The 17,906-nt window shown below is 44.8% G+C and overlaps 1 protein-coding gene across 1 annotated transcript in view; it reads left to right on the forward strand.

Annotated features, from left to right (window-relative positions):
- The window catches only part of FRAS1 (Fraser extracellular matrix complex subunit 1), a 692,624-nt gene that overhangs the window by 633,229 nt on the left and 41,489 nt on the right, over positions 1 to 17,906 (forward strand). Inside the window, exons 60-62 of the mRNA XM_073542109.1 lie at positions 1,805 to 1,961; positions 2,098 to 2,298; positions 11,947 to 12,134. Of these exons, the coding sequence (XP_073398210.1) occupies positions 1,805 to 1,961; positions 2,098 to 2,298; positions 11,947 to 12,134 (546 nt within the window). The remainder of the gene's footprint in view (positions 1 to 1,804; positions 1,962 to 2,097; positions 2,299 to 11,946; positions 12,135 to 17,906) is intronic.

The raw sequence follows: 17,906 nt of genomic DNA on the forward strand, positions 1-17,906 counted from the left end.
TGCAGCCATCAGTCGAAATCCGTCGCTAATACAAGTCTATGAGAAAAAAACAGATCCGGCGGCATCAGTCACCGGATCCGTTTTTTTCAAAATTTGACGGATTGCGACTGATGGCGAAAAACTGATGTGTGACAGAGGCCTAACAGTCAAACAATTCGATGTCCTACTCATACATATACATGATCTGTTAGGACCATACTGTCGTAGCTTGTTGTCCCATTTACAGAGATATTTCTGTTTAGAAGTGAAACGTACATGACAGGCCAATATTGTAGTATGATAGCTTTGTAATATTGCGTTGCCTCTTGGGAAGTACTAATTTTCAATAGAGGGACAGTTTTTTTCTTTTTGAAGGAGAAATATTTTGCATAGTGACATTGTACAGATCTGCAGTCATATGTTTGAGCAACTAAACATCTGAAGGCAGATTTCCAACCATTACAAGTATGACCAGCATATGCTTTGTTTCTTCTGGTGGGAAACATCCCCAGATCCATCTACAGGTTTTAGTCAGATAAAAGGATGTTCCATATATATCAACACACATTTTTGCACTAAAATCCTTGTGCAATTTTCTTAGTAAATCTCCCCCTTGTGATTCTGATTGATGGCTTGTGGTTGCTAACTCTAATGAATTGTCTCTCAGTGTGCCCAAAGAGACCTCATGGGAACTGGGGTAGAGATAGGTTTTAACTAAGAGCTAAGCTGGATCCTTTCTGTGAAATATCAATGGATCAAGGTGCTAGTCTACTACCCTTCCCCCCACCTCATAATGCATACTACTAAAAAAAAATAAATAAAAATAAAAGCTTGCACACCTTTAACGTAAAATTAATGTACAGATTATGCAAAATACGCTATGGTTTGATGGCTTTTAAATTTCTTGATCCAAAAATGTTAACAAAGTACCTTTTGTTTTTACATGTATAACAGCAATGGAGTTCATGTATTCATTAATCACAGTATGCTGATGCAAAGTGTATGCATCGGTCTGTGGTTGGTCACTAGCGAACCACAATGAAAAGCCATTATGGAAGACCTCTCCTATAATGAAATACTTGAAAAGTTGGGCCTGTTTAGCTTAAGAAAAGACGGCTCGGAGGCAATTTCATTTATATGTTTAAAATACACGTGGTCAATAGCAAAGACTGGTCCATTATTTATTCCATCCAAAGACTTTACAAAGGACCAGGGATCATTCATTACATGTGGAGGAAAGAATTCTGGCTTCTAGACAGGAAAGAGTTCTTTATAGTTAGATCAGTCAGACAGTGGAATGCTCTACTACAAGAAGTAGTAATGGCAGACACTATATATCAGTATTTAAAAAGGACTGGATGCTTTTCTCACAACAAATGGTATGTGGGTTAAGGTTAAAACACATATACTTTCCTCTCGTGCTGACACCATTCCAGCAGTGTCTACACTTGCGTTCCTGGCGTTTATATGAGGTTATGTCACTTGAGCTCTGCGCCCAATCAGTACTGGCATCACAGTCACCGCATTCAAGAATAATCAAGAGTAAGTGAGCGCCCAGCCACAGTTCTCACAACCTTTTGATTACTTATACGTCCGAAGGCGGGGACAGTGATGCCTGAGCTAATTGGATGCAGGTCACAGATGACGTGACCTCACGTGAGTCCCTTGAAGGCAAGTACCGACACTGCTGGAATGTGCCCGACACGAGAGGTGAATGTAAGTGTTTTAACACTGTTAAACATTCAGAGTGAGAAGGGGTTGTCCTAGAAGTGGATAACTCCTTTAACATACTTGACCTGTATCTACTCTTAATCTCCTATGACAGCTGAAAAACTGCACAGTCTTCATCATCGATGACTCTGTATTTGAACCAGAAGAACAGTTTAAGATCTACTTAAACAATCCTCTCGGCAATCACTGGAGTGGAGCAAGAACTGGGAAAATAGATATGGCTACCATTACCATTTCAAACGATGAGGATGGTAAGTGCTGCTCTTAACGGAGAACTATCACCAATTTCTATATATCAGAGTAATATACTGTATAGTTGATGAAAGTATAGTTTTGTTCTATTAAGCTGCTTAGTAAAAATTAGATTTCATATGCTTTCCCCCACAGCACCCACTATTGAATTTGAGGAGTCTACTTACCAAATTAAAGAACCCCAAGAAACAGATGGTGTAACCATTTTAAATATAAAAGTAATAAGGAGAGGAGACCAGAACAGGACATCAAAAGTCCGTTGTAGCACACGAGATGGATCTGCTCAGTCAGGAGTTGACTACTATCCAAAAAGCAGAGTTCTTAAATTTAGCCCGGGTAAGTAATTTTCATGTAAAAGTAAAGCACCAATGTGTGTGTTTAGTGTAGGGATTAACTCACTCTGGGAGTGTAACGCTGGTGTGTGTGGACTCAATGGACCACGGGCCAGGCTTACACTGGAGGGGCATGATTAAGTGTCTACTGGGTTTTCACTAGTGCTCCAGATGATGATGATGACAGACTACCTTTCCAGTAGACATCAGGTACATCATTCCAGGGCAGTCCTTCGGACTGCAACAGCAGACCGAAGGGTCAGAGACTCGGGTATGACATGGAAGGATAACCCAGGGTAAGGTCAGGCAGCACAGATTCAGTATACATAGCTGACGTCCAGAGTGGAGAGCTCAGGATAAACTGTAAATGAGCTGGTCTATGACAGGAGAGAAAAAACAAGCATACACCCACAGGATCCAGAAACAAACAACTGGGAACCAACGATCGGGCAACGAGTGGTGGAAGGAGCTGCCTTACAAACTACTGCCACCTTTGGATAGACTGGGGAAAGAAAATCCTGCAGGGCACAGTAGGGTTAAATTCCTGTTGGCTCCAAGACACATCCAGTCTGGTCAGCTTCCCTGACCTGACTGTCTAAGGAGACCAACTAGTCTGGTTATATGTAAGCCTGCCAGGTTTACAAACCAAAGCTTGCAGAGTTAGGATTTAATCCTATCCTACCTGACGTTATATAATATATACACAGTGGCTTTCAAAAGTATTCATTCCTCGTGGCTTTTTTTGTGTTTCGCTAATATTGCTGGAATTTCACGTTTTTTTGGGGTTTTTTTTGAGGGTTTACATTAGTTCATGTAAAAAACATACAGTTGAAACCAGAAGTTTACATGCACTATATAAAATGACACATATGTACTGTATGTTTTTCTCAATATCTGTCATGAAATCAGAATAAATCTTTCTGGCGTTTTAGATCAATTAGGATTACCATATTATTAATATGTGACAAATGCCAGAATAATGAGTGAGAGAGAAAATGTTTTAAGGCTTTTATAGTACTTGCTGCAAAGTCAAAAGTTTACACACATTTCATTAGTATTTGGTACCATTGCCCTTAAACTGAATGACTTTAGTCAAGCGTTTGGGTTATCCTTCCACAAGCTTCTCACAATAGTTGGTCTGAATTTGGGCCCATTACTCCTGACAAAACTAATGTAACTGATCTAGGTTTGTAGGTCGCCTTGCTCGCACCTGCCTTTTCAGCTTTGCACACAAATTTTCAATAGGATTGAGATTAGAGCTTTGTGATGGCCACTCCAAAACATTGACTTTGTTATCCTTAAGCTACTTTGTTACCATTTTGGCAGTATGCTTCGGTCATTGTTCATTTTGATGACCCATTTCCTCCCCAGCTTTAACTTCCTGGCTGATGTCTTGAGATGTTGCTTCAGTATTGCCACAATCTTCTTTTCTCATAATGCCATCTATTTTGTGAAGTGCACCAGTCCCTCCTGCAGCAAAATAACCCCACAACATGATGCTGCAACGCCCGTGTTTCACAGATGTGATGGTGTTCTTAGGCTTCCAAGCTTCTCCCCTTTTCCTCCAAAGGTAATGATGGTCATTATGCCCAAAAAAATCAATTTTAGTTTCATCAGACCACATGATATGTCTCCAAAATTAAGGTCTTTGTTCCTGTGTGCATTTGCAAACATGAATCTGGCTTTTTTATGTTTCTTTTGGAGTAATGGCTTCTTCCTGGCAGAGTGGCTTTTCAGACCATGTTGATACAATACTCGTTTCACTGTGGATATAGACACAATCTTATCAGTTTCCGCCATCATCTTCACAACGTATTTTGCGTTTGTCCTTGGATTGATATGGACATGTCGGACCAAAGCACGTTCATCTCTGGGACACAGAACCTATCTCCCTCCTGAGCGGTATGATGGCTGGACATTCCCATTTTGTTTGTACTTGCATATAATTGTTTGTACAGATGAACGATACACGTTCAGGTATCTTGAAATTTTACCCAAGGATGAGCCAGACTTGTGCAAGTTTACAATTCTCTTCCTGATATCTTGGCTGATTTCTTGAGACTTTCCCATGATGCTTCACAAAGAAGCAGTGTGTTTCAGGTGTGCATTCAAATACATCCACAGATGTGTCTCTTATTCACTCAGATGTTGCTTCCAAACACATGACATCATCATATGGGCAGTCCAGAATTGTTTAAAGGCATAGTAATCTTGGTGTATGTAAACTTGTGACTTTGCAGTAAGTAATAACAATGCCCTAAAACATTTTTTCTCTCTCTCTCTTTTTTTCTGGCATTTGCCAAATGATAATAATTATGGTAATCCTAACTGACCTAAAACAGGAAAGGTTTATTCTGATTTCATTTCATATATTGAGAAAAACATGCATATGTGTCTTTTTATATAGCGTATGTTAACTTCTGGTTTCAACTGTAGCTACAACTGTGAACATTTGGTTTTCTTTTTATTGTGAAGCAAAAAACAAATAGGACAAAATAACTGAAAACTTTAGTGTGCATAACTATTCAACCCCCTAAAGTCAGTACTTTGCAGAGCCTCCTTTTGCAGCAATTACAGCTGCAAGTCACTTTGGATAAGTCTATATGAGCTTTCCACATTTTACCCATTCCTCTAGGCAAAACTGATCCAGCTCTTTCAAGTTAGATGGTTTCTTCTGGTGAACAGCAATCTTCAAATCTGACCACAGATTGTCAATTGGATTAAGATCTGGGCTTTGACTAGGCCACTCCAAAACATTTGCACATTGCCCCTTAAACCACTCAAGTGTTGTTTTAGCAGTATGCTTTGGGTCATTGTCTTGTTGCTTGCTAAAGAATATCCCTGTATTTCGCACCATCCATCTTCCTCTCCACTCAGACCATTTTCCCTGTGTTTATGAGGCAATCCAAAAACTAAGGAAAAAAGCAGCACACTCCATTTACCGTATCATAAAAAACCTAAGTCCTTTATTTCAGAAAAGCATACATGGACAAGGTTTATGAGGGCAGGAAAAGTGCAGGTAAGAAACAGAACTACGGCCGTTTCACGTTAAACACGCTTCCATGGGTCCAGATGTTATTTTTCTGAAATAAAGGACTTAGGTTTTTTATGATACGGTAAACGGAGTGTGCTGCTTTTTTCCTTATTTTTTGGATTGCCTCATGTGTGCTTCTTCAAGCAAGCACCTTCATTACCGTGCTTTCACCCTGCAAAGTGTTGCTGACTCAGAGTCCACCCACTCCACCAGTAAGTAGACTGTTTCTTAGTGCCATTCTAATTTTTTCTTTTTTGATTTACCTCTTGCTGCCACTACTATGTTTCACTGTGGGGATGATGTTTTTTGAATGATGAGCTGTTTTGGTTTGGCGCCAGACACAGTGTTTACTGTGGTGGCCAAAAAGTTCAATTTTCTTCTCATCTGTCCCCAGCACCTTCCTCCATGCATTTGGTTGTCTCCCACATGTCTTTTGGAAAACTCAAAATGAGCATTAAATTTTTTGTGTGTAAGTGAAGCCTTTTTTTTCCCGTCTCCCATGACGGCACACATGAGAGGGGATCCGCCCAGTCAGGACAGGAACCCTACTGAAGATAAAAGGGCGGTACCTCTCCCTCGTTTCAGTTGGGTTTCCTGTCCTGACAGGGACCCGTGTGCTGAAGACAGCGGTCACACGTACCTGCCCCTCTCCCGTGCCGGCGTTGAAGATCAGGCTGGTTTTCCTGAGCGCTGCGCGTCGGGAGGGGGAAGCGCCGTCCACGGGTCCCCAGGGGGCTCAGCGTCCGAGCGGGCGCAGAAGCAGCACGGCTGGGGTCCTGGGGCTTTGCCGTGGCTGCCGCGCCGCCCTCTCCCCCTCTGCCAGGCCCAGATGCGGCGCAGGAGGCGGCCGCTTCCGGGTCGCGCCCTTCTGACGTCACGCGCAGGGCACGCTGGGAAGGGGCGTGCCCGCGTGACGTTGGGAGGTGGCACCGACGATCCAAGATGGTGGCGCCCATAGAGAACAACGCCGGCTTGCGAAAGGAGATCCCGTGGCATGGCAGGGGGGGGAGGGGCTGTGGGGTAACCGGAGGAGGCGGAGAGTGCAGTGGATCCCCCTTACATAAGGGGGATGACCACAGAAGACGCACTCATGCCCAAGGCTTCAGGATGGAAGTGGGGCAAGAAGAGCAGCAGCGTAAGCAGCAGCGACATCAGCGTCAGCAGCAGCAAGAGCTCTCGCCAGATGCCAGGCCGAGCCGCCAGCATACCAGGAGCAGTCGCTCGAGTGGTGGGAGCGGCAGTCGTAAAAGCGACCGGCGTGACTCTGAGATGTCCAGGAGGAACGTCACGAGTGCATCTGAGGAGCCTCCGAGATCGTTGCCCCTGATTGACAGCGGTGGTGAGTGATCTTCGTGAATGTCACCCTTATAGTAACTGGGTTCCCTTTTCTCTGATCACTACGGGTCGAGGAAGGCCAGCAGCAAAACCAAAAATAGAGAATGCGCCCTATGTAAAAACCCGCTGGCTAATCAGTGGCAGAAAGACCTCTGCGCTGACTGTATAAACAAAACTATACAGGAGGAGACCCCTGATTTGGTGGCTAGCCTGAAAGAGTTAATACAACAGGAGGAGTTCCTAGGGACGAAATTTTGTCTAATTTGACACTGGTGCACGGAGCAGTGGCTTTCCTAGCGGATTCCTCTGCAGACTCTGCAAGGTTGACAGCTAGAGCAGCAAGTCTGTCAAATGCGGCAAGACGAGCCCTGTGGCTTAAAAGGTGTCCCGGAGATTTACCATCGAAGCATAGGTTATGTTCCATTCCATGCGATGGCCAATTCCTCTTCGGGAAAAAACTAGAAGAGATTTTGGAACATGCGGGGGATAGGAAGAAGAGCTTTCCCCGATTTCCGGGAGAACCCAAAAAGCAGCCCTTTCGGAGGAGGAGATTTAACAGGGGTAGTCCCCCGGGAGATAGAAAAAGCTGGGACTTTAAAGAAAGAAGAGCATCGGGCTATATGTTTAAAGGGCCCTCCACTTCCTCCAAAATATCTCCCCAATGACGTTGGGCCGGAGGTAGGGGGAAGGCTTTCTCTCTTCCTTTCCGCCTGGGCAAATATCTCCCCCAGTACATGGGTCCTAAATATAATCAAGGACGGCTTAAAAATAAAATTCATCTGTCCGCCCAGGCATACCTTCATAATAACACCCAGAAGGAAAGCCCAAGAGCAACAACTGGCCCTGGAGACGGAAGTCTTGGGACTAGTGGAAAAACAAGTCCTACAGGAAGTCCCAGTGCAAGAACAAAGAAGGGGGTTCTACCCCCCCCTCTTCTTAATACAAAAACCAGACGGCTCTTGGAGAACCATTGTCAACCTGAGGAGACTCAATCAGTGGGTAGACAATTGCTCCTTCAAAATGGAGTCAATCAATACGGCCACAAAGATTCTGTTCCAGATTGCCTCATGGCAGTGATAGACTTAAAAGATGCCTGCTATCATATCCCAATTCATCGGGAATATCAAAAATATTTGAGAGTAGCGCTCCATGTCCAGGGGCAGGTGAAACACTACCAATACGCAGCCCTTCCATTTGGCCTGTCTACAGCCCCCAGAGTATTCACCAAAGTGATGGCCGAAGTAATGTCTTTTCTGCGTTCCAGGGACATAGTGATCGTCCCATACCTAGACGACTTTCTGGTAATAGGGAGGTCGGATTCCCACTGCACACATCAAGTGAAGGAAGTGATAGGAATTCTAGTAGGACTAGGATGGATAGTAAACATCCCCAAATCAAGGATAACCCCAGCAAAAGAGCAATCCTTCCTAGGGTTGATATTGGACTCCGAACAACAACGCTGCCTCCTACCAGAGAGCAAAGTGACCAAGATAAGAGGCCTAGCTCGCACAGCAATACAAAGACCAAATATGACACTGAGGAACGCAATGTCCCTTTTAGGCTCACTGACATAATGCATACCCGCAGTAGCATGGGCGCAGTACCACGTAAGGCAACTACAGTGGGAAGTTTTGTCAGCACAGAAACAATTAAAAGGGCATTTAGAAGGCAAACTATGTCTCTCAGTGGCTGTAAGAGATTCCCTGCTCTGGTGGACGGTAGAAAAGAATCTAACAGCCGGTGTCCCTTGGTAAAAACCAGTCGAGGACATCATTACAACAGACGCGAGTGCCACAGGATGGGGAGCACACCTGAGATCCCACTCAATACAGGGGACCTGGTCCTCGCTAGAAAGGGATCACGGTTCAAATGTAAAAGAACTATGGGCAGTGGAAAAAGCCGTGAAACATTTCCTTCCCTTACTTCGGGGCCGCCACACCCGGGTCATGACAGACAATCAAGCAATAGTAGCCTACATCATTCACCAGGGGGGAACGAGATCTCGGGGCCTCATGCAAATATCAGATCTACTCTTCCAGCTAGCAGAACAACATCTGTTATCCATCACAGCACTGCACATAAAGGGGGCAGTAAATATACAGGCAGACTTCCTGAGTCGCAGGCACCTAAAACAAGGGGAATGGTCCCTAAACCCCCCAAGTCTTCCAACAAATAGTTCAGGACTGGGGCAAACCAGAAATAGACCTGTTCGCTACCGCACAGAACCGGAAGGTCAGGAAGTTCTGCTCACTAAACCCAAGGGAAAACCCCTTCGCAGTAGATGCCCTACAAATACCCTGAAAGTTCATCCTGGCCTATGCATTTCCCCTGATAACAATGATCCCAGTAGTGGTCAGGAAAATCAGGGAGGATCGAGCGAGAATAATTCTTATAGCTCCATTCTGGCCGAGAAGGCCTTGGTTCTCCCTTCTGAGGCTCATGTCAGTGACAGATCCATGCTTTCCCAGGGACCAGTGGTCCACTCTCAGGTGAAGGGCTTCCATCTAGCAGCCTGGAATTTGATAGGGCGCTACTGAGTCACCAGGGATTCTCTCCAGGGTTAGTCTCCACCCTGTTGAAAAGCAGGAAACCTATAACATCCCAAATCTACGGTAGAACGTGGAAAAAGTTCCTAGACTTCCTGGGGGAACCCTTGGGGGATGTAGCGCCAGTGGGACCTATCCTAGAGTTCTTACAGTCGGGGCTACAACTGGGGTTAGCCACTAATACACTCAAAGTTCAAGTCTCAGCTTTGGGGGCCCTATATAACTGCAACTTAGCAGCCAATAGGTGGGTGTCCCGATTCATAAAGTCCTGTGGCAGGTCAAGGCCGGTCATTATCCCAAAGATACCACCCTGGGACCTCAACCTAGTCTTAGAGGCCTTAACCAAAGACCCCTTTGAACCACTACTAGAGCTGTCACCAAAGCTACTTACACTTAAAACTGTCTTACTGGTAGCCTTAACATCAGCCCGAAGAGTCAGCGACCTTCAAGCTCTGTCTATATGTTCTCCATATACACAGATATTGGAGGACCAAGTGGTTCTAAGACCAGACCCGGCATATCTCCCCAAGGTAGTCCAAAAGTTTCACAGGACTCAGGAGATCTCATTGCCATCGTTCTGTAACAATCCTAGAAACCCTGGGGAGCAAAAGTTCCATACATTAGATGTAAGAAGAGCCATATTACAATATATGTCAGTAACTAGTCAGTGGAGGAAAGATCAGTCCCTTTTTGTAGCCTTTCAGGGTAGTAGAAAAGGGCACAGGGTAGCTAAGAGTACCATTGCCAGATGGATTAGGGAGGCCATTATGTTATCCTATTCCGCAAGTGGCGCTCCGGTTCCAGAAGGCATCAAGGCTCACTCCACCAGAGCCGTGGCTACCTCCTGGGCAGAGAAGGCTGAGGTATCAATTGAACAAATTTGTAAAGCCGCTACTTGGTCCTCACCTTCGACCTTTTTTAAGCACTACCGACTTGATCTATCTTCCTCTACTGGCCTAGCCTTTGGTAGAAGGGTGCTGCAAGCGGTGGTCCCTCCCTAAGGTGTCTTATTCTACAAAAGTCTCTCATGTGTGCCGTCATGGGAGACGGGAAAACACCAAGGTTACTTACCGGTAGCCGGTTTTTCCGGAGCCCATGACGGCACCTGTATATTCCCCCCCTTTTCACTCCTTTGGTGTGCACTATAGTTTGGGTGTTTTTTTAGTTAGATATAATGTGGTGATAGTTTTACCATGTGTACTAACCCGGGGGGCCTCTAATGCTCTGTAAACCAACTGAAGCGAGGGAGAGGTACCGCCCTTTTATCTTCAGTAGGGTTCCTGTCCTGAGTGGGCGGATCCCCTCTCATGTGTGCCATCATGGGCTCCGGAAAAACCGGCTACCGGTAAGTAACCTTGGTGTTTCTACCCACTCTTCCGTAAAGTCCACTTCTATGGAGTGTACGATGTTGTGATTTCTCTTACTTCTGAGTCGGGGCTCCCTCTGGTGATTACTGTGGGTAGTGGAACTGGCCGGATTGACAGAAGTCTGCCACCTGATGACGATGATTGGAAATCTGGGGTTACTGACTGGGAGTATTTAAGTGAGCAGGCTTCCCTCAGTTGTTGCTGGTGATTGTTTCTTCCTGTGCATTTTGAGGTCTGCTGTCTCCTGCCTGATGCTGCATTTTTCAGCTAAGTTGTTCATTTGCTAATCCTTTGCATCTGATCTGGTTTTGCTTCTTTCTGCTTTACTGTGAGGGTTCAGCGTGCTTCCTGCTGGGGCTGTGCTGGACCCCACTCCATATGTTACGGCTTGTGTCAGTTTGTTCAGTCCCCTGTTATATTAGTCTCTTTTGCTTTGCTGCCAGTTCACACCAGAATGCTGATATAGTGGGGGAGAGGTTGTGAGACCTCAGTGTTTTTTGTACATCAGACGTGTTGGATTTTTTAGGGTTTTTGCGTGATTGCAGACAATGTCTTTCCTTTCGTGTCCTGTCTAGACAATTTGAGCCCCATCATTTGCTCAGTCTATTTTCTACGTGTGTTTGTGCCTCATCTTGTCTCTCTGACAATATATGTTTGGGGCTATCTATTCCTTTGGGGTTCTACTCTGGGGCAGTTTAGATTTCACCTTTCTTGCTTTAGGCTTAGTTAGCTCTCTGGCTGTGCCGAGGCATCTAAGGCATCGTAGGTACGCCCCACGGATACTGCTAGTTGTGTTGTTAGGATTAGGGGTCTGCAATCCGCTAAGTCACCAACCTTCCTGGTGGCCTAGCCTATTCCTGCCATCCTCCTCGGTGACCAGTTCAAAACCGTGTGGCTCTGAACCACTGCGGTGTTGCAGAAATAAACAGTTTGACTGAAGCTGTCTTGGGTCAGCTGCTCCCCGCACTGCTGCTCCCCGCACCACTGCAGGTGATTTGCATATCTCTCCATATGTACACATATGGGAAGGACCTGTGAATCAACTGAAGCAGGGCAGAAAGCAGACCGCTATGAACATCATCGGACTAGCCAAGTCTCTCCCTATAGTTCTGCAACGGCTTTTCTAACTATGCTTTCTCTGCAGTGTTACAGAGTAAAACATACTTGATGGCAATCATGCAGCCAGGCTCTGTTTCATGCTGCCTGTGATTTGGGCAGCATGAATTTACTGACAGGTGCCCAACATTAATTTATTGATTGGTGCCCTTTAATGTATGGGGGCCGATGTTTAGAACAACATTTTTTTGTACTTTTAGTTTTCTGCCATTTATGATACAGCAAATTCTGATAGTATCCCTTGCTATTTGCAGGTGTTGATCACATTTTTTTCAAGGTGGAAATCCTGGCAAATGAGGACAGAGAGTGGCATGAATCCTTTTCATTGGTTCTTGGACCTGATGACCCAGTTGAAGCTGTGCTTGGTGATATAACAACTGCAACAGTGACTATTCTTGACCAGGAGGCAGCAGGAAGTCTAATACTACCATCACCACCTGTAGTAAGTCATTAAGTCTTTACAGTATATGCTACAGAATACATTTCATTTGGATACTGGGAGAAGATATTGAGCTCACCACACTTTGTAGTCCAAAAGCTGAAGGTTGAAATCCATATGGAGGGTGCCGGTCCTCCTGGAGAACTTCAGTCAGAGTGAAATTGTGAGGAGGAAAAAGTCCATCCAACAATAAACAAAATTTATAAAAAATGTATTGGAAAATCTTTAAAAACATGGATTCCAAGAATATAAACCTGAGGTGTTTCTTATGACTAAGGGCACTTGGACGCCAGAAACACAGGTTTATATTCTTGGAATCCATGTTTTTAAAGATTTTCCCAATACTTTTTTTTATATATTTTATTATTTATTGTTGGATGGATGTGGCGACTTTTTCCTCCACTCAATTAGATACTATTGGGCTAAAGATTCATACATGTGTGATTACTTTGTGTCTGGATAACCATTTTATTTCATTTTGCTAGTATAATTTATTAAAAATGTACCGTATATACTCGTGTATAAGCCGAGATTTTCAGCCCATTTTTTGGGGCTGAAAGTCCCCCTCTCAGGTTATACGCGAGTCATATACGGGGGATGGCGGGGAGGGGGGGTGTCAGAGACCATACTCACCCCCTCCTGGCACGGTCTCTTCAGTCCCTGCTTCCCCCATGATCTCAGTGTCCCAGCTGTTCCTGCATTCAGTGGTCACGTGGTACCGCTCATTAAACTCATGAATATGCGCATATTTAATGAGCGGTACCACGTGACCGCTGAATGCAGGAACAGCTGGGACGCCGAGATCATGCGGGAAGCAGGGACTGAAGAGACCTGCACCAGGAGGGGGGTGAGTATGACAGGGGAGGACGCGGAGCAGAGCAATATTTACCTGTCCCCGTTCCATCGCTGTCTCCCGGGTCCTCTGGCTGTGACATTCAGAGGAGGGCGCAATGACGTAGTCAGTGCGCGCCCTCTGCTAACGTCACTGCACAGGACCCGAGAGACAGTGATGGAACGGGGAACGGTAAATATAGCCAGTGCCGGCACCTGTCCCCGCCTGCTCAGGGCCCCGGCACCTGGCCCCCAGAGATGGAGAGGTGAATATGTCATTTTTTTATTTGCAGCAGCAGCATATGGTGCATTATCTATGGAGCGGCATATGGGGGCATAATCTATGGAGCATTTTATGGGGCATCATATGGGGGCATAATCTATGGAACTTTTTATGTTGCAGCATATGGGGGCATTTTATGGGGGCTTAATCTATGGAGCAGCATATGGGGCATAGTCTATGGAGCATTTTATGGGGCATAATCTATGGAGCATCTTATGAAGCATCTTATGGGGCAGCGATGGAGAGGTGAGTATGTCTTTTTATTTTTTTCTTATATAGCAGCGGCAGCAGCAGCATATGGGGGGTATTTTATGTATGGAGCTTCTACTTGGGCCACCATTAACACTTGTGCAGCATATGGGGGGTATTTATGTATGAAGCATCTACTTGGGCCACCATTAACCCTTATGCCGCATATGGGGGGTATTTATGTATGGAGCATCTACTTGGTGTTGAGGGAGCTATTTAGGGAGGGCTAAATTAACCCTTCACGGTTGATCCAGTGATTTCCAAATTCATTCACAGGGCGTTGCTAGCAACTGGGAATGACCACACGGAGACGGGGGTCTCTGTACGGGAGGATCCAGGCAGATCACTAAGCCCCTTTATTTTAGTCACATCTTTTATAATCTTTTGCTTAATTATGCAAGGTTCTCAACTACCAATAGAATCGCAATATATTTAAGCCAATAGTATTGCAAGAAAATCGGAATATGTCCCTAGCTGCGTGACGTAGACTATAGAACAAAAGCACATTCTTTTAGGGTCTCGTCTCATATCTCGTACAAGCTGGAACAGTCTGGTTTCATAACAGCCGTGAACTTTCATCTAGCTAAGTTACAAAATTTAACTCGTAAACAACAAAATGGCGTCGCAAGCACAAAAATGGATCCTGGAGAACAAGATGTCCCGTACATCTGAATACTGTACTTCACAATTCCCCCCTAGATAAATTTGATAACACATATGCAGCATCAGAGGTGCTATCCCAAGCTAACAGCTTGAGGTGTACTGGTCTTCACATGACTGATGCCGTGTTACCAGTCATGGCTGTCGCGGCGCACCCGTCCCCCCTGTATACTGCAATTCACGAATAACAACTTTTTTTTAATGACAGTGGTGGAGATCTTTTGAAAGCAGCCATGCGCTTGGCTTCAACATCTTCATCAAGTAGCCTTTCGAGATCGGTGCAGAGAAGAGCAGGGGCAACGACGCCTTTGGTATCATCATTAGCTGGCTTAGTGCAGAATTTCCTAATACATACAGAAATACACCAAAGAACAAGTTTTAGTATCACATATACAACAAAGAAGGATACAGGCATCAATGTGTAACAAGCTCTGTAAGATCCCAGCTATCCAGCCCCCAATTCCCTTAAATCAATTGGCTGGATTGAGAAAGGAGAAGGTGTCTGACCATCATTGTGTTTATCGTATTAATCTGAGTCTTTGAATGTCTTCTAACTTTTAACTTCTACCAATAATAATATGGAAAATGTGAAAAACCAAAACATTATGCCCCCATTATTTGCTATTGGCTTGTTGGGTGATGAGGAGGACTTGATAGGGACCGTCAACAAGGGTTCTAGTCCGTGCCTCCTGACATGCCTCTTCACAATTACCAAATCACCAGGCTTCAGGTTATAACAGGTGTCGGTTTCTGCTGAATCTGGAAAAGAAAAGAAAACTAGAACATGGATGTTAGTAAAAAAATTTTGCTAAGCTGAATAACACATTGAACAGCACGGTCAGTTTCTTCTGATAACTACTGAGGCTGGAAATTTGCAACTGGGGGTAGTACCAAACAATATCTCATATGGGGACATGCCATGTTTTGCAATAGGGGTAATACGGATATGGTATAGTACAATGTGTAGGAGCTCTGGCCATGGAGCCGTAGTCTCCTGCATCATTTTGGTCAATTGTCCCTCAGTGTTCCGTTCAACCTCTCAACTTCCCCATTGGATTGTGGGTGGTACGGAGTATGTAGGGCTACAGTGGATCCAAGTATTGTCAGAACTTTTTGGTGCACATGAGAAGAAAAGACCGGACCTTGGTCACTTTCAACAACTTCTGGAACCCCATATCTGCATATAACTTCCATCACCAGTTTCTTCGCTGTGGTTTTTGCAGTCATGTTGGTAACAGGGAATGCTTCCGGCCAACTGGAGAACATGTCAACAACAGCCAAACAGTATTCATACCTTCCAGACTTAGGCAATGTGATATGGTGCACCTGGAACCTTTGGAAAGGATAGTCAGGCTTAGCAAGATGCTTCGGGGGTACACGTTGAAGTTGACTGGGATTACAAGTCTGACAGATATTGCAGGAACGGTTGAGCGCTGTCAAAACTGTGGAAATTCCCGGGGCCCAGTAGAATTTTTGCACCAGTGCGAGGGCCTGATTCTTTCCTCGATGTGTAGGTCCATGTGCCCATGTGGCAATAGCAGGGTACATCCGCTTAGGGAGACACACAAGTTGGTCCTTTTTCCAGAGACCATTATCCATACGTGCCCCATCAGTCTTCCATTGCTTCACCTCTTCCTTTGGAGACATGCTCTGCATCGTCATTAAGCGGTCTCGCTGGGTCCGACAGAAAACTTCAGTCTGTTGTAGATCATCAGGTTCTTGTAGGGTTAATGCTTCTTGTAACTGTTTACGCTGAGAGCGTGTGGTCACCATAGTTGGTATGGTTGGTTCAACGGGTAAAAGAGCTGCGGCTTTTGCTTGCATATCCGCAAATGCATTGCCAACAGTCTGTGGACTGTTCCTAGGACCGTGCACCTTAACTTTGATAATAGCCACCTGAGTAGGTAATTTGATCGAGTCCATGAGGCAGGGTCGGAATGGGGTGTGTAGGGCCCACCAAGGGAATGAATTTTAGGGGCCCACCTACAGTAATGTACAACTCAACATTTAGGCTTTGAGACCGCAGAATTACACCATGGGTTCTTTTGCCGTATATCCCACGCCAAATCTGCATCATTTCAGCATCCTAATTCTACTAAAAGCTGCACCGTTGTTCATATGCTGCAGATCTTTCCGCACTACGATTCATTTAATCCTTTAGGGCCGCAGGCCTGTTTTCACCTTAATGCCCAGGCCATTTTTTTGCAAATCTGACCTGTGTTACTTTGAAGTTAAAAAGTGACCCCGTTTTGGAATCTACACCCCCAAGGATTGACGTAGGGGGTATAGTGATCACTTTGTCCCAACAAGCGTTCCATGGTAGATGCTACACAGCCCAGCCAATCGAAGCGTTCGGATCTGCAGGTGGGGCTAAAATTCGCCCGGACCAGCCAGGCAGTGTTGCTGCCTGCCGGTCTTAGCGGCGAAAGCCTCCCGGTACCCGTGCGATTAGCTGCGGGGACCGACGGAACCCCTCGCCGTACATTAGTACAATAGTGGACATTTTAATTTAGAGACTTGGAGAAAAGATGTCTGAACACAAGGATGTCAGCGCCATCACCGCACATACAAGAACCAAACAGAAGAATCCAGAAGAGGGATCATTAATGGCAATAGCAGGCCTGGCATAGCATACAGTACACCACATATCCCTACATACAGTATTATGGGCACCGCATAGTCCTTCATACAGGATTATGTGCACCGCATAGTGCCCCATACAGAATTATGGGGCACCTCTATCTCTCCAAACAAAATTATGGGCACCACATAGTCCTCCATACATAATTATGGGACACCACGTATCTCTCCATACAAAATTATGGGCACCACCTAGTCCTCCATACAGATTTATGAGACACCATGTAGTCCTCCATACAGAATTATGGGCACCACATTGGCCTCCATACAGAAATATGGACACCACATAGTCCTCCATACAGTATTATGGGCACTACATACACTGTGTTCCAAATTATTATGCAAATGATATTTTTCTATGATTTTCCTAAATAGTCGGTACAAATGACAGTCAGTCTAATAAAAGTCATCACCTCTTAGAGTATACATCAAATTTTATTGAAGAAACCTCCCAATGATAACAGTATAATCTCCAAAATGAATAAAAACTCAAATTGCACTGTTCCAAATTATTAGGCACAGTAGAATTTCTAAACATTTGATGTGTTTTAAAGAACTGAAAATGTTCATTTGTGGAATTTGCAGCATTAGGAGGTCACATTCACTGAACAAAAAAGCTATTTAACTCCAAAACATCCTAACAGGCCAAGTTATATGTTAACATAGGAACCCTTCTTTGATATCACCTACACAATTCTTGCATTCATTGAACTTGTGAGTTTTTGGAGAGTTTCTGCTTGTATTTCTTTGCATGAAGTCAGAATAGCCTCCCAGAGCTGCTGTTTTGATGTGAACTGCCTCCCACCCTCATAGATCTTTTGCTTGATGATTCTCCAAAGGTTCTCTATAGGGTTGAGGTCAGGGGAAAGATGGTAGCCACACCATGAGTTTATCTCCTTTTATGCCTATAGCAGTCAATGACTCAGAGGTATTCTTTGCAGCATGAGATGGTGCATTGTCATGCATGAAAATGATTTTGCTCCTGAAGGCACATTTCTGCTTTTTATACCATGGAAGACAGCTGTCAGTCAGAAACTCGATATACTTTGCAGAGGTCATTTTCACACCTTCAGGAACCTTAAAGAGCCCTATCAGCTGTTTCCCCGTGATTC

Source organism: Dendrobates tinctorius, unplaced genomic scaffold (genome assembly GCF_039654945.1).
Source record: "Dendrobates tinctorius isolate UK_male_01 unplaced genomic scaffold, ASM3965494v1 ptg000011l, whole genome shotgun sequence".
Taxonomy (NCBI): Eukaryota; Metazoa; Chordata; class Amphibia; order Anura; family Dendrobatidae; genus Dendrobates; species Dendrobates tinctorius.